Below are 13,973 nucleotides of genomic sequence, written 5' to 3' on the forward strand. Positions count from 1 at the left end.
AGAAAGAGAGTATAGGGAAGAGAAGGGACAGAGGGAGGGAGAGAGAATCTCAGGCAGACTCCTGCTGAGCATGGAGTCTGACACGGGGCTCGATCCCACAACCCTGCGATCATGACCAGAGCTGAAACCAAGAGTCAGACACTCAACCAGCTGACCCAGCCAGGCTCCCCCAACTGCATTTTCATACCAGTTTCAAGTTGGTGTGGGGAGGATGCCGCATCTTCTTACATATCACATGATCTGAAAATGAAGGTGAGGAAAGGGACCCCATGGCCAGTGATCATATACACGTATGCTCGCTGCCTTCCATGGCCTCTGCAGTCCCTGCCGTGAGGCACAGGATTCCAGTCTCCTCTCACAGGTGCTGCAGCAGAGCACAGGTGAATTGCCCAAATTCAGAAAGCTGGAAAGTGGAAGAGTTGGGTTTGAGCAGAGCTCAGGGTTCAGAGAGGCAGGGCACGCCAGTAGGAGGAAGAGCTGGATATTCAGCAGACATTAGAACGGTCGTTTAGAGGAGAATTGACATCACAGCTTGTCCGTCTGTACAGTGACTAGCAAGGCACACTTGCAGCCAAATTTATAAAGGACTGGTTAAGGGCTTCTTTCCTGTTGTGGTTTTGTCTCTTGTGAAGTGGAAGTCTCTTCTCTCAGGCCAGAGGGATGTATTTATCACAGAGAGCTGCCATCAGGATGAAATCAGATTATTATATATATACAGGAACCTCCCATGGTGCTTGGCACACAGTAGGTGCATGGAAAATAGTAGTTTGGAATAAATCCTTCCATTTGTGTCTTGAATTAATGAGCTGAATTAATTAACTCAGACTTGTCAGTGACTGTCAGTAGCATCCTCATGTTAGCTCTTTTCAAGGGGCAAATGAGTTAGAAATGCACTGCCTTCATGGAAAGATGACTGTCCTTACAGCTTCCTATCCCTGGAAGCAGTTTGCAGGTGTCATACGATGTGGTGGTGGTCCAGTAGCCCTCTGTAACTCCTTTCTCATCCTTGATTTATTCTCATCCTTGACTAGGCCTTTGCACCTTGTCCTGCAATTCCAGGTTTTATGGTTTGCGGTGGAAGGTGTTAGTGACACGTTAGTGACTTCCATTTGAGCAGGCAGTATGGTCCAGCATTGCTCTCCTACTTGTGCAAGAGAAAAGATAAGTCTTCTTTGAAAGTCTTTGAAGAAGTAGATTCCTGGTTATTCTAAGTGTCTCTTCTGCAGATGCAGACCCTATCAAATTTAACACAACCACTGTCCAATACAAATCAAAATGACGATCCTCAAAGCTACCTGAAGTACTAGAACATCCTGTGCACCCATCTTGGTATGACTTCATTTTTAATAGGCCACCTACCTTGCTAGAGTTTTTTATTTGATCTATGAGGGAAGAACCTTTCTCCTTTGCATGACAGTTCATTGGATCTCTGGGAAAAGTTTTCAGAGTTCCCAGGATTTGAATTTGCACACAAGGAACTTGCAACAGCCACTTAAAAAGATACAACCTACTAAGCTTATTCTCTTGCTGACTACAAATACTTCCCAGGTCATTCTCTTGGAGATAGATTTAGATCCCACCCTGAAGTTATTACACTGAAGAGTACTGCCACAAATGAGAGAACACCATAGTAACAGAGAATATTTGCCCAATGGGCACAAATTAATTCTGGTAAGCAGCCAGAAGACAAGGAAGTTTATTTTTAGAAAGCATATCTGATATTTGATTCCCCTCTCAAAACACATAGGTCAGCCATTCTGTAGGAAAAACCAACATCCAGAGGTAATGCACATCACAGACAAAAAAAAAAAAAGTTTTAGGGAGTTATTCAGCTAAGAGAAGTATTCTTCCCTTGGGAAAAAAATACTTCGCTGCAGTCTTTCATTATACAGTGATTCAAGATTTTAATCTGGTAAAATTTGAAAATTAATGTGCTGGTCACACAGTCTCTCTGCAATGTGTCTTCCAGAACATGATGTCTTCTGCTACCTAATTGCATTGCCTAAACAAGCTGTATTCTTCCGCAAGGGGTGGGTCACACCAATACTGTCTTGAACCAATTACATAGCCTTGGAGACATGTGGCCCATCCATCTTCCTTACAAATCCTAGCAAATTACTTCCATTCCAAAACCTATTTGCTGACCAGGTTTGGAGCTGCGTGAGGCCTTGGGATCACAGAATTTTTCTATTTTGACAAAAACAACCCCTCTTAGGCTTTGTATGGCATGCATTGTTTTTGTTTTGCCTCCTGCTTTTTTCTAGCTTATTTAAGTGTATGTAAAAATAAAACAAATCGCTTAGTAAAATTTGGCAGCCCGAGTAATCCACTGCATGAGACTGCTTTACAAAAATACATGAAAATCCAAAACAGGCCAATACAAAGGACTAAATGAACCCCAGGCGTAAAATGTGGTCAGATCTGTGCCCTGATTGTTTTAAACAGGCCACTGATTGATAAGGTCCTTAATACTTTTGTTGTTGTTGTTGTTGTTATTTTGGTTTGCGAAGAATTGAGAAAAAGCAATACTGTGCCGGCATATTTTGTGGGGTCAACATACGATAAATCAAAATATCTTATGAAATATCCTGGAATATGTAAATGGTATCAAGAAATTTCACTGTACCATATGAGGAAAAATCATCCCATATCCATTTTCTTAATTATAATTTGCATTTCTTTACAAACAGTTGCTAAATAGCATGTGTACTTTGAAGTCATTTTGTTGCATGGTATTTCATGAAGCCCATTTGTAAGCACCTCATTTTTTTTACTGCTGCGGCTGGAAGCAGTGCAGCCTTTGCAGCCCGCTGCAGACAGAAATGAAAAATGAAAGGCAAAACGGTTTTCTGGGAAGCAGGCTTGGAGGAGAGCACTAAACACAAAGTGTAATTCATGTACAGTCCTAATTTGGGGGCAGAATTTATCTTCTCCCATGTTAATAAAACACGTATAAGCAGACCCTTTATAAATGGATTTCCGGAGTGAAGAAGAACCTTGGAAAGAAACAAGAATGTATTTCTTTTGCCCTGGTTTTCTGGGCATATATTTTGAGAAGTCATCCCACATTTCATGTTTATGGAGCTGTTTTCACACGCCTCGTCTCATCGGATCCTTGTACAACAATCCAGTAAGGTCAGCAAGACTGGCAGGGTTACCCACCTCCCATTGTAACAAAACTCAGGCTAATAGAAAGTAATTGAAATGTTTGGCTATTTGCAGACCCAGAGACCAAGAGGATAAGTTTTAATGCCCCTATCTTGGTTATTAACAAGGAAATCTATTCTTACAGCTTACACAGTGTTTTGTCTTTATTATTCCCTCTTACCATTTTGCATTCTGTCCCTCCTTCCCTCTCTCCTTCCTTCCCTCACGGCCCGTCCTCCCTCTTCCTCTCCTCCCTCTGCAGTCGTCTATGCAGAGTATTGCACACTTCACCCCTGGTTGGACCTGTACACGGGAGCTTCCAAGCTCCCTTCATATGTTATTCTGCTCTTTCATTTATTTATTTCATCCTACGTGTACTAATCATGGACTCTAAGCCAGGCCTGATGCTAGGAGCTGCCCTCAAGTATCTCACAGTCCACAGGATATTTGAATGAACAAACCATTGACTGTTGATCATGAATTAATAATTTTGCTTACCCGTGTTGCACTGGGTGAGTATCGATTCCTTCCCCTCCCCCCCCAGCCTCTCCCTTCCCATTCTTTGATCTTAATAATAATGAAGTTCATTCACATCACATATACCCTGGGAGAGAACATCAAAGTCTTGAATATAATAATTAATCCTGGAGTTTGAAGTTACTGATTGAGGGGAGACCTATATTAGAGAATATAGGTAGTTACAGTGTTCCCCCCCCCATGGGTCTGATTTATGTTTTAAGAATCTATTTTTTAAATTTTTTGACAGAGTTGAAAATCTAATTTTTTTTATTTTTTATTTTTTTGAAAATCTAATTTTAATTTGCATAGTATTTTCATGAGTCTGGGGACTAATTGATGCACACGAGACAGACATGCTTAAGTAACCTGCAAACTTTAAATCTGGAAAATTGTCATCCGACCATGGCTCAGAATTAGAAGAGTGACCCTTGCTTTTGTCAGTAATTGTTAAAATAATTGGATTGTCAGGCTACTGAAAATGTGGCCGGAAGACAGGACCAAATGAGAAGATTAAAGGGAAAGATGAGTAGTTACAGTATGTTTATAGAACCTGATGAAAGGAAGATACTGTGTTTTACTACGTTTGTTTTTTTTTTTTAAGTTTCTCTGAAAGCTCACTCACATATCTATAGACTGTGTTCATCTCCGTGTTCTGTGGTACCTGATGTAGAAAGCGTTATGTGTGAACAAGACAGAATGTATTGAGAAATACTCATCTAGAGCAGGATGTGTGCACTCAGCATGTGTGTATGTGAAAGGCTACGCTGGACGTGTGACACTACTGCTGTCACAAGCTGTGTTCACTGGCCCAAGGCTTAGTGTTGCCATCTTACATATGGACATCCTCAGTAGACTCTATTACTCTCTTGAGACCCAAGGGAATCAGTGCAGCCCATTTGAAAAATATATCTTTTGGGGCACCTGAGTATCTCAGTGGTTGAGCATCTGCCTTTGGCTCAGGTCATAATCCTGGGGTCCTGGGATCGAATCTTGCATCAAGCTCCCCACGGGGAGCCTGCTTCTCCCTCTGCCTGTGTCTCTGCCTCTCTCTGTGTGTCTCTCATAAATAAATAAAATCATCAAAAATTTTTTAATTAAAATACCTATTTCAAGAGAAGTGCATTAAAAGGAAACATTTACAGTATACATGGCAATCTTCAAAGCTTCCCATCTTACTGACATATCAACTCAAATGAAGCACTGCCACCTGATCAGTGGTACCAGAACTGAAAACACAACAGCAAGGGAGAAAACGTATGAAAAATCTGCTACTGAGGCCCATGCTTGCCACATTAATCAGAAAGGCATTTTGTCATGGCATGTGTATCTTGCTTTTGCAGCGGTGTGTAGGGCACTGAGATGATGGAAATGACGGATAGAGACATTTCACTCTCACCCTTTTGGTTCTGGTGACCCAGGGTGCAGGTACACACAGCACCTGCTGAGTGACACGGCCCCTGCTTGGCTCCCCCCAGCCGAAGCACCATCACAGCCCATGCTGCTCCCAACCTGGTTCCCGCTCCAGGAAGCCAGAGATGTACTGCACCCTCTCCATCCTTTGCTTTCTGTGCCAGGGGCAACCCAGGGCCCTGTTGCTCCTTCTGACCCTAATAGACAAAAGCAATTGACACAGGTCCAAAGCCTTTTGTTCCTGGGGCAAAGATACTTTCTGGCCACCATTGGGTCTGGGAGTTGTTTGCACATAACCGACATTACCGATTATATGAATGCTTTCATCATTGCCTCTCAGTCTGTGTAGAGGTCATGAGCCCTGATTAGGGCAGCTGACCATGACCGTTTGTGGCTGTAAATATTCTTCAGTCCATTCTGTGAATGTGATACGGATGGTTTCAGATGTTTTCTCCCTGTCAATGATATTCCAAACTCCAAAAATCTATTTCCCCCTTAAGAGTGAATAAATTAGTAAAAAAGAAATGCTGGATTTTGCTCCTGGATCTGCTCACTCTGCATGGATTCTTCTTCCTTATACAACATATAATCATTGTAACTAACTGGTACGGATTCCTCAGATAAAAAGGTTCAATACTCACCAAGAAAGCACTAACCTTGAACTTCAAGAAGAAGAGAGATGATGAATCAGAGGCAATTTAACGACAGGTTGATTACTTCATGAGCTAAAAAGACATTATTCCTCTGGAAAAAAAATACAGGTATGCGAGAGAAACAACTTTTAGGAGAAATCCATGCATAAAAAGTTGTAAGGTATAAAGCACCTTTTCTTATGTACTCATGCCAAGTCACTTCTCAGTGGTTGCCCAAGGAATGCATGGCATCTTTTGCCACCGTTCATTCATTCATCGTGATAGCAGATATTTATCTCATGCGTATGGAATACTGAAGAGTGATGCTGTCACTCTTTTGGGTCTACGGTGTGTCAAGGCCATTATGGAACCTTTTTCAAGAGCACGAGTAATCCTCTTCCCAACAATCAAAGGAGCCGACTGCTTGCCATATGTCTACCTGGGCATCCTCCAGATGGGGCTTCCCTGATAGGGTCAAGCCCACTATCTGTTATTTATGTGAATCAGTGCTGAGGCCCAGAGAGACAACTATACCCCTCTTCCCTTTGCTAGTCCTTCCTGTGTTGGGTGGGATGTTCACATTTTTCCACACTGGGTAAAAATGAAGCCTCCCCTGCCTACTCATTCCAACACTGGATAAAATGACACTGTCACACACAGAGAACAGAGCACTCCTTTGGTTACTTCAACATTCTTTTTTTGGCCTCATTTTCCTCTCTACTGAGTTTCTGAGTCCAAATTTAGTGGTGATGACTAAGAAATTGCCAGGATGTGACAGAGCATTCAGTTCATTGAGTCCTTCCTTGCCATTTTTCAATAGTTGTAACAATCGCCAAGTTTCTCCTCCTAATGTTGTGCCAGTATCTCTGTAGTATCTGTTATTCTTAACAGATACTAAATCGCGCATGCAGGATCTGTCCGTGCAATGACAGCCTCCTTCTGCAGACAGCCGATCCCATATGGTATTAAGGAAGTTCCCTGCAGACTTTTTACTGGTTAAGACTTTCGAATCCTGGAATTTCTCATGCTGAAATCTGACTCTCTGCAAGCCAAATCCTATAGACAATGGTCAGGTGGTCTGCTGCGTGCTAGGCAATATGACCAGTCATCGGTGAGAGTGGAAGGTGGGTCCAGAAAATGTTCCCTGCCATCTGGAGCCTGTCACGCATACGCCTGAGTCACGGGACCAGCTAGAGATGTAGGTAGGGTTTAAGGAAGCACAGAGACCAGTGTCATGCAGTTCTGACTGAAAGAGAGCCTCTATCTGAGCCAGGCCATGAGAGGTGAGAGGACAACCGGCGGGCGGAGAGACAGAAGTGTGACATTCTCGGGGAGCCAGATTTGAGGTGAATAGTCTGGAAATAAGGATCTCCTACTGAGCGGACGGAGACTTGGTATTCCCTCACTGCCACTATAGGGCTCCCATGTGCCCTGCCCACCCTTCTGCAGGCGGGGGTAGACACCGGTCGGTTGACAGGTGGAAAGCACGGTGTAGAAGGAGGAGTCACCTGAGCCCCGTGGCTTTGGTTTAAAAGACACACAAGTACACACAGAGGTTTAGAAATAAAGAGTTGGCTGGTCAACTTGCATGTTACTGACAAGGGGTTATTGGGATTATTTTCTGATGGGACTAGCATGTCACTAAAGCAGGCCTTTTGATATATTAAAATTTTTTAAAAAGAAAAAAAAGTGTTACATTCTAAGCAAAGGAAATTAGTGGCATCTGGAAAGGGAATGAGGCACCCATGAGCCTGCGGCAGAGGATGAGGCTGAAGTCGTGGTAGTGGCTGAGTTGTGGAGAATTTTAGATGCCACATCAAGTCGTGGTTTGTACTGCAAAACAGGCGGAACTGTCCACAATGCCTAAGGAAGGGGATTTTATGTGCCAGCAGAAGGGGAAAAGCCAGTTAGCGCGGTTATTACTGCAGGCCAGCAGAGAGGTCAGAGGGCACAAGCTACGACACTTGCAATGGAAATGAAAGGGAGAGATCGTGGGCTGGAGGGATTGTGGGTGAACTTCAAGGTCGCCTCAAGTTTTCCGTGGGAGCAGCTGCCAGGATAGGGTGGTGGGTGATACTGAGACACGGGGGCCCCAGAAGTGGAAGTTACAGAGACTGTAGCCCTGGGCTTCCAGTAATATCCTTCTGCTTTTTCTGTTCTGAATTCTTACCCACCCTTCAAAGCTCACCTAGGATGACACCCTCCCTGTGAAGCCCATCCCTCCGCTGTCCCCCAGTCCGAGTGAAGCGGGCTTCCTCTGTTCTTGTAAAACACCCCCTGTCCGTCTCCCCCGCTGAACCGAATGGCAGCACACCTTGTGTTCCAAATCATTTGGGTATCTGGCCAACTCCTGCAAAGACATGGCAGGCTTTTTGAGGCTACTTGTTTACCTGTGAACTGTGACGCCACCCAAGCATCCAGTGGATCGTCAGAAACTGCGTATGAATGAATGCATGAATGCTGCCGTCACACAGAACATTAACTGCAGCCCTTTTCGGGGACCGACCTCAGCACATGGTCATCCCATCCCACCGTTTGGGAGTCGGTGATACAGTATGTTTATGCGCCTACCCAGTATCATTCACCTCGATCATATTTGTTCTTGACAATATTTATTTTTGAATGGTTTATGAAAGTAAAACTCACCTTCCAAGGATGAGATTTTTTTTATTTCCCAAATACTGATTTCTTTTTTTTTTTAAGATTTTATTTATTGATTTGAGAGAGAAAGAGAGTGCAAGCAGGGAGAGAGGCAGAGGGAGAAGCAGACTCCCCGCTGAGCTGGGAGTCTAGTATGGGGCTCCATCCCAGGACCCTGAGATCATGACTTGAGCTGAAGGCACATGCTTAACCGACTGAACCACCTAGGCAGCGCCCCCAAAGGGTGATTTCATTCCTAAAGAATTTCAGCAATGTTCTATGCAACAGTCTTCATCACTAGAAGAAACGTGGAGATTTTAGTCAGATTTCTTTGTAGGCATTCATTGGATTTCCCCGTGTTCCCCTACGAAGGGAAGTTTTCACAGCCCATGAAGAAACGTGGGTTCGTTCCCACAGGTGATAGTTGCCTTGGAAATACATTTCTTCTTGAGCAGGTCGAATTTGTGTGAATCCTTGGAGGAGCTACCAAGTGTGGCTGAAATAACCCCAAAAGATGACTCTCATCTGTGCTGTGGAGGCCAGATGGGGAGAATTGGTGAGATAACAGAGTCAAACTGGTTCTGTGGATTCCTGGAAGAAAATGTGGCTTAACTTTCAACACAAGGCTGCCTCATTTGAGGAATCTGTCCCTCTTTCCTGAAGTGACCCCAGATTCTGAGAGCACTTCAGATTCTGTTCTGCAGATAGCATGCATTGCTTCAACTGAGATCTAACATGAAAATGAAGGAAGCTAGGGCCATGGAGGCATTGTTCATAAAGGGCTGGTGTCCAGAAATCATACGATATTTTTACAAGGGTTTTTTTTGTTGTTGTTGTTGTTGTTGTTTTTTAGGGTTTTGTCAGAAGGTATTCCTGATAACAGCAACTTAGCCAATACCTAAGATGGCTTCCTCAGTGCCACTGACACACGTAGCTCAGTTAGCATTCTTCTCGTTGTCTTCGACCGCACATGGACCCCCTGCTACTCTTTGGGTTACTTAGGGATTAGAATCTGCTCTTCATTTCATTTGGCTTACAAATGGCTATTTTTAATGGTTGGTTATTGCATATGCAAAAATCCACAGAACTTAAAAGAAGGTTTTTAGTTTGTTTGTTGTTTTTGTTTTGTTCCTGAGATAGTCTGTTGGATTGAGAACCCTTCATTTGTATGGGCAGATCCAAAGAAAACATGGTCAAGAACATGGCAGAAATCCCATTCCAGGGTTCAAAGTCCCCTGGGCTTCTCTCTCATGTCTGCTTGTAGAATTACTGTAAATTCCTTGCTTCTCTATTGATTTGCTTGTAAACATTACTGTAAGCCAAGGATGAGGTGAGGGGAGAATATTTTTTCCTTTTTTAAGTCCAGGTCCAATGATTAAAAAACAAATCAATTTGGTTTCCCTAAAAGTGAAGGGTAGCTTTTCTTGGTAGCAACTCCCTACAAATGTAGGCAGCCAGTAATGTCACATTGTAACACAGATTTTAGCCTCAGGCCGTTGACAATTATAGTGTATGGTAACTGGAGAATCTATGAAAATTAAGTAGAAGGACCAAATGTTTATTTTCTCATATTTAATCCTGAAGGAAACAAAGCTCCATGTGACAGCTTTATACTTGTCTTTTCGATCTTTAGCTCTTGCATTTGTCCAATATATTACAGTTATGTAGCTTGTTCTAATTTTTCCATTATCTTCTTACAAAGAGAGATAGTCATTGATCAGTAGCACTTGCACTTAGGGCTTTTTTCCAAAGCATCACGTGAAATGTTATATATAGTCTTGGTTTCCAATGATAATAGTTTATGCTGTTAAGATAGAGCACTGGTCATAGAAGCTTGTACAAACTATGTCCTCAACTCCTGAAGGACAATACCACAGGCTTCTCCACAAAATTCAGAGCTGTAAATATTGAGCTTTGGTTTATTGACTTTTCTTGCAGGAACATTTTACACCTGAGTGCAAATTCAAAGAATCAGTGTTTGAAAATTATTACGTGACGTATTCATCGATGATATACCGCCAGCAGCAGTCCGGCCGAGGGTGGTATCTGGGTCTGAACAAGGAAGGGGAGATCATGAAAGGAAACCATGTGAAGAAAAACAAGCCTGCAGCTCACTTTCTGCCCAAACCACTCAAAGGTAAACCTCATACGATTAGGAACTATGGATTTAGAGTACCCATACTTTCTCTCTCTCTCTCTCTCTCTGACTATCATAAATAAATAAAAATTAAAAAAAAAGGATCCCTGGGTGGCGCAGCGGTTTAGCTCCTGCCTTTGGCCCAGGGCGCGATCCTGGAGACCCGGAATCGAGTCCCACGTCGGGCTCCCGGTGCATGGAGCCTGCTTCTCCCTCTGCCTGTGTCTCTGCCTCTATCTCTCTCTATCATAAATAAATAAAAATTTAAAAAAATAGAATACCCATACTTAATCCTTCATCACACTTCTCTAAGTAGAACGTAATTCTTCCTCGTTAAAGGCAATTATACAGAAATTCAGTAACATTTTATAACACTTAAAACATGAAGCATTGACAATAGCATCCAATCTTCTGATCTGAATTTTCCCACAGTACACCTATAGATAGTAACACCTTGCTTATGTGGGAGCAGCTTGATGGCTAACTCAGGACAGCCAAAAACCCCAAATTACACCAAAATGGTTCCTGGACAGAAACACAGATGCTAAAACGTGCACACACTTAACACTTAATCCCTTTAAGGGCCCAGCAATATCATCCCAACAGTTTTCATTATACTTTGTCTGCAGCCATCGTTGGCAGATTAGTAGCAAACTGGAAAGGGTAAGGGATGGAAGTGGGATGCAGAAGATAAGGATGTCGGAAGTAGCTGAGACGTGGTAGAGAAGGGTTAGAGCACGCGGGCAAGGCAGAGCAAGACATCCAAGAGGTTACCGGCCTGGGGTTCGGATCAAGGTGAAAGTGGCAACAGACAGCCCCATCAGATCTGCAGAGCACTGCTGAGCAGCAAATGTTCTGTGGCCAGGCTGCTTGGATTTGAATCCCAACTCCACTCTATACTAACAGGGCGGTCATGGGTGGATTATTGACCTGTGTGTGTGCCTCAAATTCATCAACTGTAAAGTGTGGATAGAGCACTCGAGTCACAGGCTTCTCAGGTGGAACAAATGAGGTAGTGCATGTGAAGTGCTTTGGATAGTGTCTAGTACGCTGTAGGTGCCCTGTAAGTGTAAGCTAGTATTGTTACTCACGGCACCGCAATAACACGATTTACCGCTTCCTGCATTAAGAATTGCACTAATATTTAGATCCTTGGAGAACGAATGTCCTTTTCAGTATGATAGAAATTGGTGTTTTAAAATGTTTTAAATTTTAATATTTGGCTTGCACAGCATGCTGTAGATTATATTTAAACTTCTAAGAGCTTTATTAAATGCATTTTTCATCAGTCCCCTCATGTACATAACACATAAGTGAGGGCAACGAGGCATTAGAATTCTTTGCACACGACTGCACCAAGCCCAGATCTTGCTTAAGCCAAGCCAGCCTATTGTCGGCCGAGTCCTTGAAGGCAGCATTTTCAGCGTGCATCCTAAAGCACGGAAGCCTTAGTAACCGGACGAGAAGCTGAGGGCCAGTGCGGGGTGCACGTCCGAAGGCCACTGACCCGATGTTTCTGTGCTTTCCAGTGGCCATGTACAAGGAGCCGTCATTGCACGACCTGACCGAGTTCTCCCGATCTGGAAGCGGGACCCCTACGAAGAGTAGAAGTGTCTCCGGCGTGCTGAACGGAGGCAAATCCATGAGCCACAACGAATCAACGTAGCCAGTGAGGGCAAGACAAGGGCTCTGTAACAGAACCTTACCTCCAGGTGCTGTTGAATTCTAGCAGTCCTTCACCCAAAAGTTCACAGTTGTCAATGACGTTTACCAAACAAACAGGCAGAGTGCACTAGTCTCTCTGCCACTAAAACCTTCCTATCATCCATACTAACGCCCCATAATTTCAATTGAGCTTGTGCAGCAGACTGCCAAGCGCCATCAGTGGTGAACTAAATCCTGGAGAAGGACTGCCCAATTTCTCATGATCTCACCTGTGCTTTGGGGATGGCAAGCCAAAAACATTTCACAGCACTAATGCCGATAAAAATTTGCTCTCCAACCAAGAAAATTTAAAAGACCACAATTGCTCTTCAAAAACTAAACTAAACTAAACTAAAACAAAATTAACTGCTTAAATGTTTTGTAGGGGCAAACAAAATTATGTGACTTGTGTTGTTTTCTTGGCTTAATGTTTTCTATCTACGCTTGATTCAAATGTATTTACTTTGGTATAGTGCAACTTTATGATTTCTGAAATTCAATGGTTCTATTGACTCTGTGTCACTTAATCCAAATCAACCAAATTCAGGGTTGAATCTGAATTGGCATCTCAGGCTCAAGGTAACAGTGTTCTTGTGATTCTACCAATTTTTTTTTTTTTTTTTAGATTTGTAGTGTATCCTGGTCAAGTTCTTGTGCTGTATTCTGTGCATAGAAATTGAGGTGTATTGTCAACCCCAGTCAGTAAAGATTACTTAAAAAAAAGATTATCCTCAAGTGTAGATTTCTCTTAATTCCATTTGTGTTACCATGTTAAACTACTGTTGTGGCTTCTTGTATAAAGACAGGACCTGTGGAACTGTGATGTCGTCTTTTGTGTTGTTAAAATAAGAAATGTCTTATCTGTATATGTACGAGTCCTCCTGTCATTGTATTTGGCATGTGAATATTGTGTACAAGGAAATGTTAAGACTGGTTACCCCTAAACAACATATACTTATACTTGCTTCTGGAAAAGTGTTTAAGACTTAGCTAGGTTTCCATTTAGATCTTCATATCTGTTGCATGGAAGAAAGTTGGAATCTTGGCATAGAGTTGCATGACGTGTAAGATTTTGTGCATTAATAATTGTTAAAATCTGTGTTCCAAAAGTGGACATAGCATGTACAGGCAGTTTTCTGTCCTGTGCACAAAAAAAGTTAAAAAAAAGTTGTTTAATATTTGTTGTTGTATACCCAAATACGCACCGAATAAACTCTTTATATTCATTCAAAGAAATCCTTCGACGTGTATTTATTGTCTGTCACGTGCCATTAACCATCATAGAAACTGGTGCTAAACATTGAATTATGTATATAAGGTCACTGCCTTTGGTCTACAGTCTAGAGATTCAGATTAACATGAACACCCTTTAAACTGAGGCTGTTACCAGTTATTGGACTTGGACTTCAGATTGGAACAGAGAATTCTCATTCCCAGTGAGTGATGGAATTATACAAATGAGACCTGTGTTCTGGTATTCTCTCTGCCATTCACACTGTCAGTTCCCCTCTCCCCTGGTCATTTCTCTTGGAGGAGGGGGAAAGCACAGGACTGCATAAAGGCTTTTCCACCTCCAAAGGCTGAAGGAAAATGTAAGCATTTTTTAAAATTTATTCATGATAGACATAGAGAGAGAGAGAGAGAGATTGAGAGAGAGGCAGAGACACAGGCAGAGGGAGAAGCAGGCTCCATGCCGGGAGCCCGACGCGGGACTCAATCCTGAGACTCCAGGATCGATCGCGCCCTGGGCCAAAGGCAGGTGCCAAACCGCTGAGCCACCCAGG

General features: G+C 42.9%; 1 protein-coding gene across 5 annotated transcripts in view; it reads left to right on the forward strand.

Annotated features, from left to right (window-relative positions):
- FGF13 (fibroblast growth factor 13) overlaps positions 1–13,425 on the forward strand; it is a 500,418-nt gene extending 486,993 nt beyond the window's left edge. For all 5 annotated transcript variants that reach the window (XM_072818038.1, XM_072818035.1, XM_072818033.1 and 2 more), the window contains 2 exons: positions 10,287–10,485; positions 12,015–13,425. In XM_072818038.1, the coding sequence (XP_072674139.1) occupies positions 10,287–10,485; positions 12,015–12,151 (336 nt within the window). In that variant the 3' untranslated portion in view covers positions 12,152–13,425. The remainder of the gene's footprint in view (positions 1–10,286; positions 10,486–12,014) is intronic.
- Positions 13,426–13,973: the final 548 nt, after the last annotated feature.

The sequence above is a fragment of the Canis lupus genome, chromosome X (genome assembly GCF_048164855.1).
Source record: "Canis lupus baileyi chromosome X, mCanLup2.hap1, whole genome shotgun sequence".
In the NCBI taxonomy this organism is placed as follows: Eukaryota; Metazoa; Chordata; class Mammalia; order Carnivora; family Canidae; genus Canis; species Canis lupus.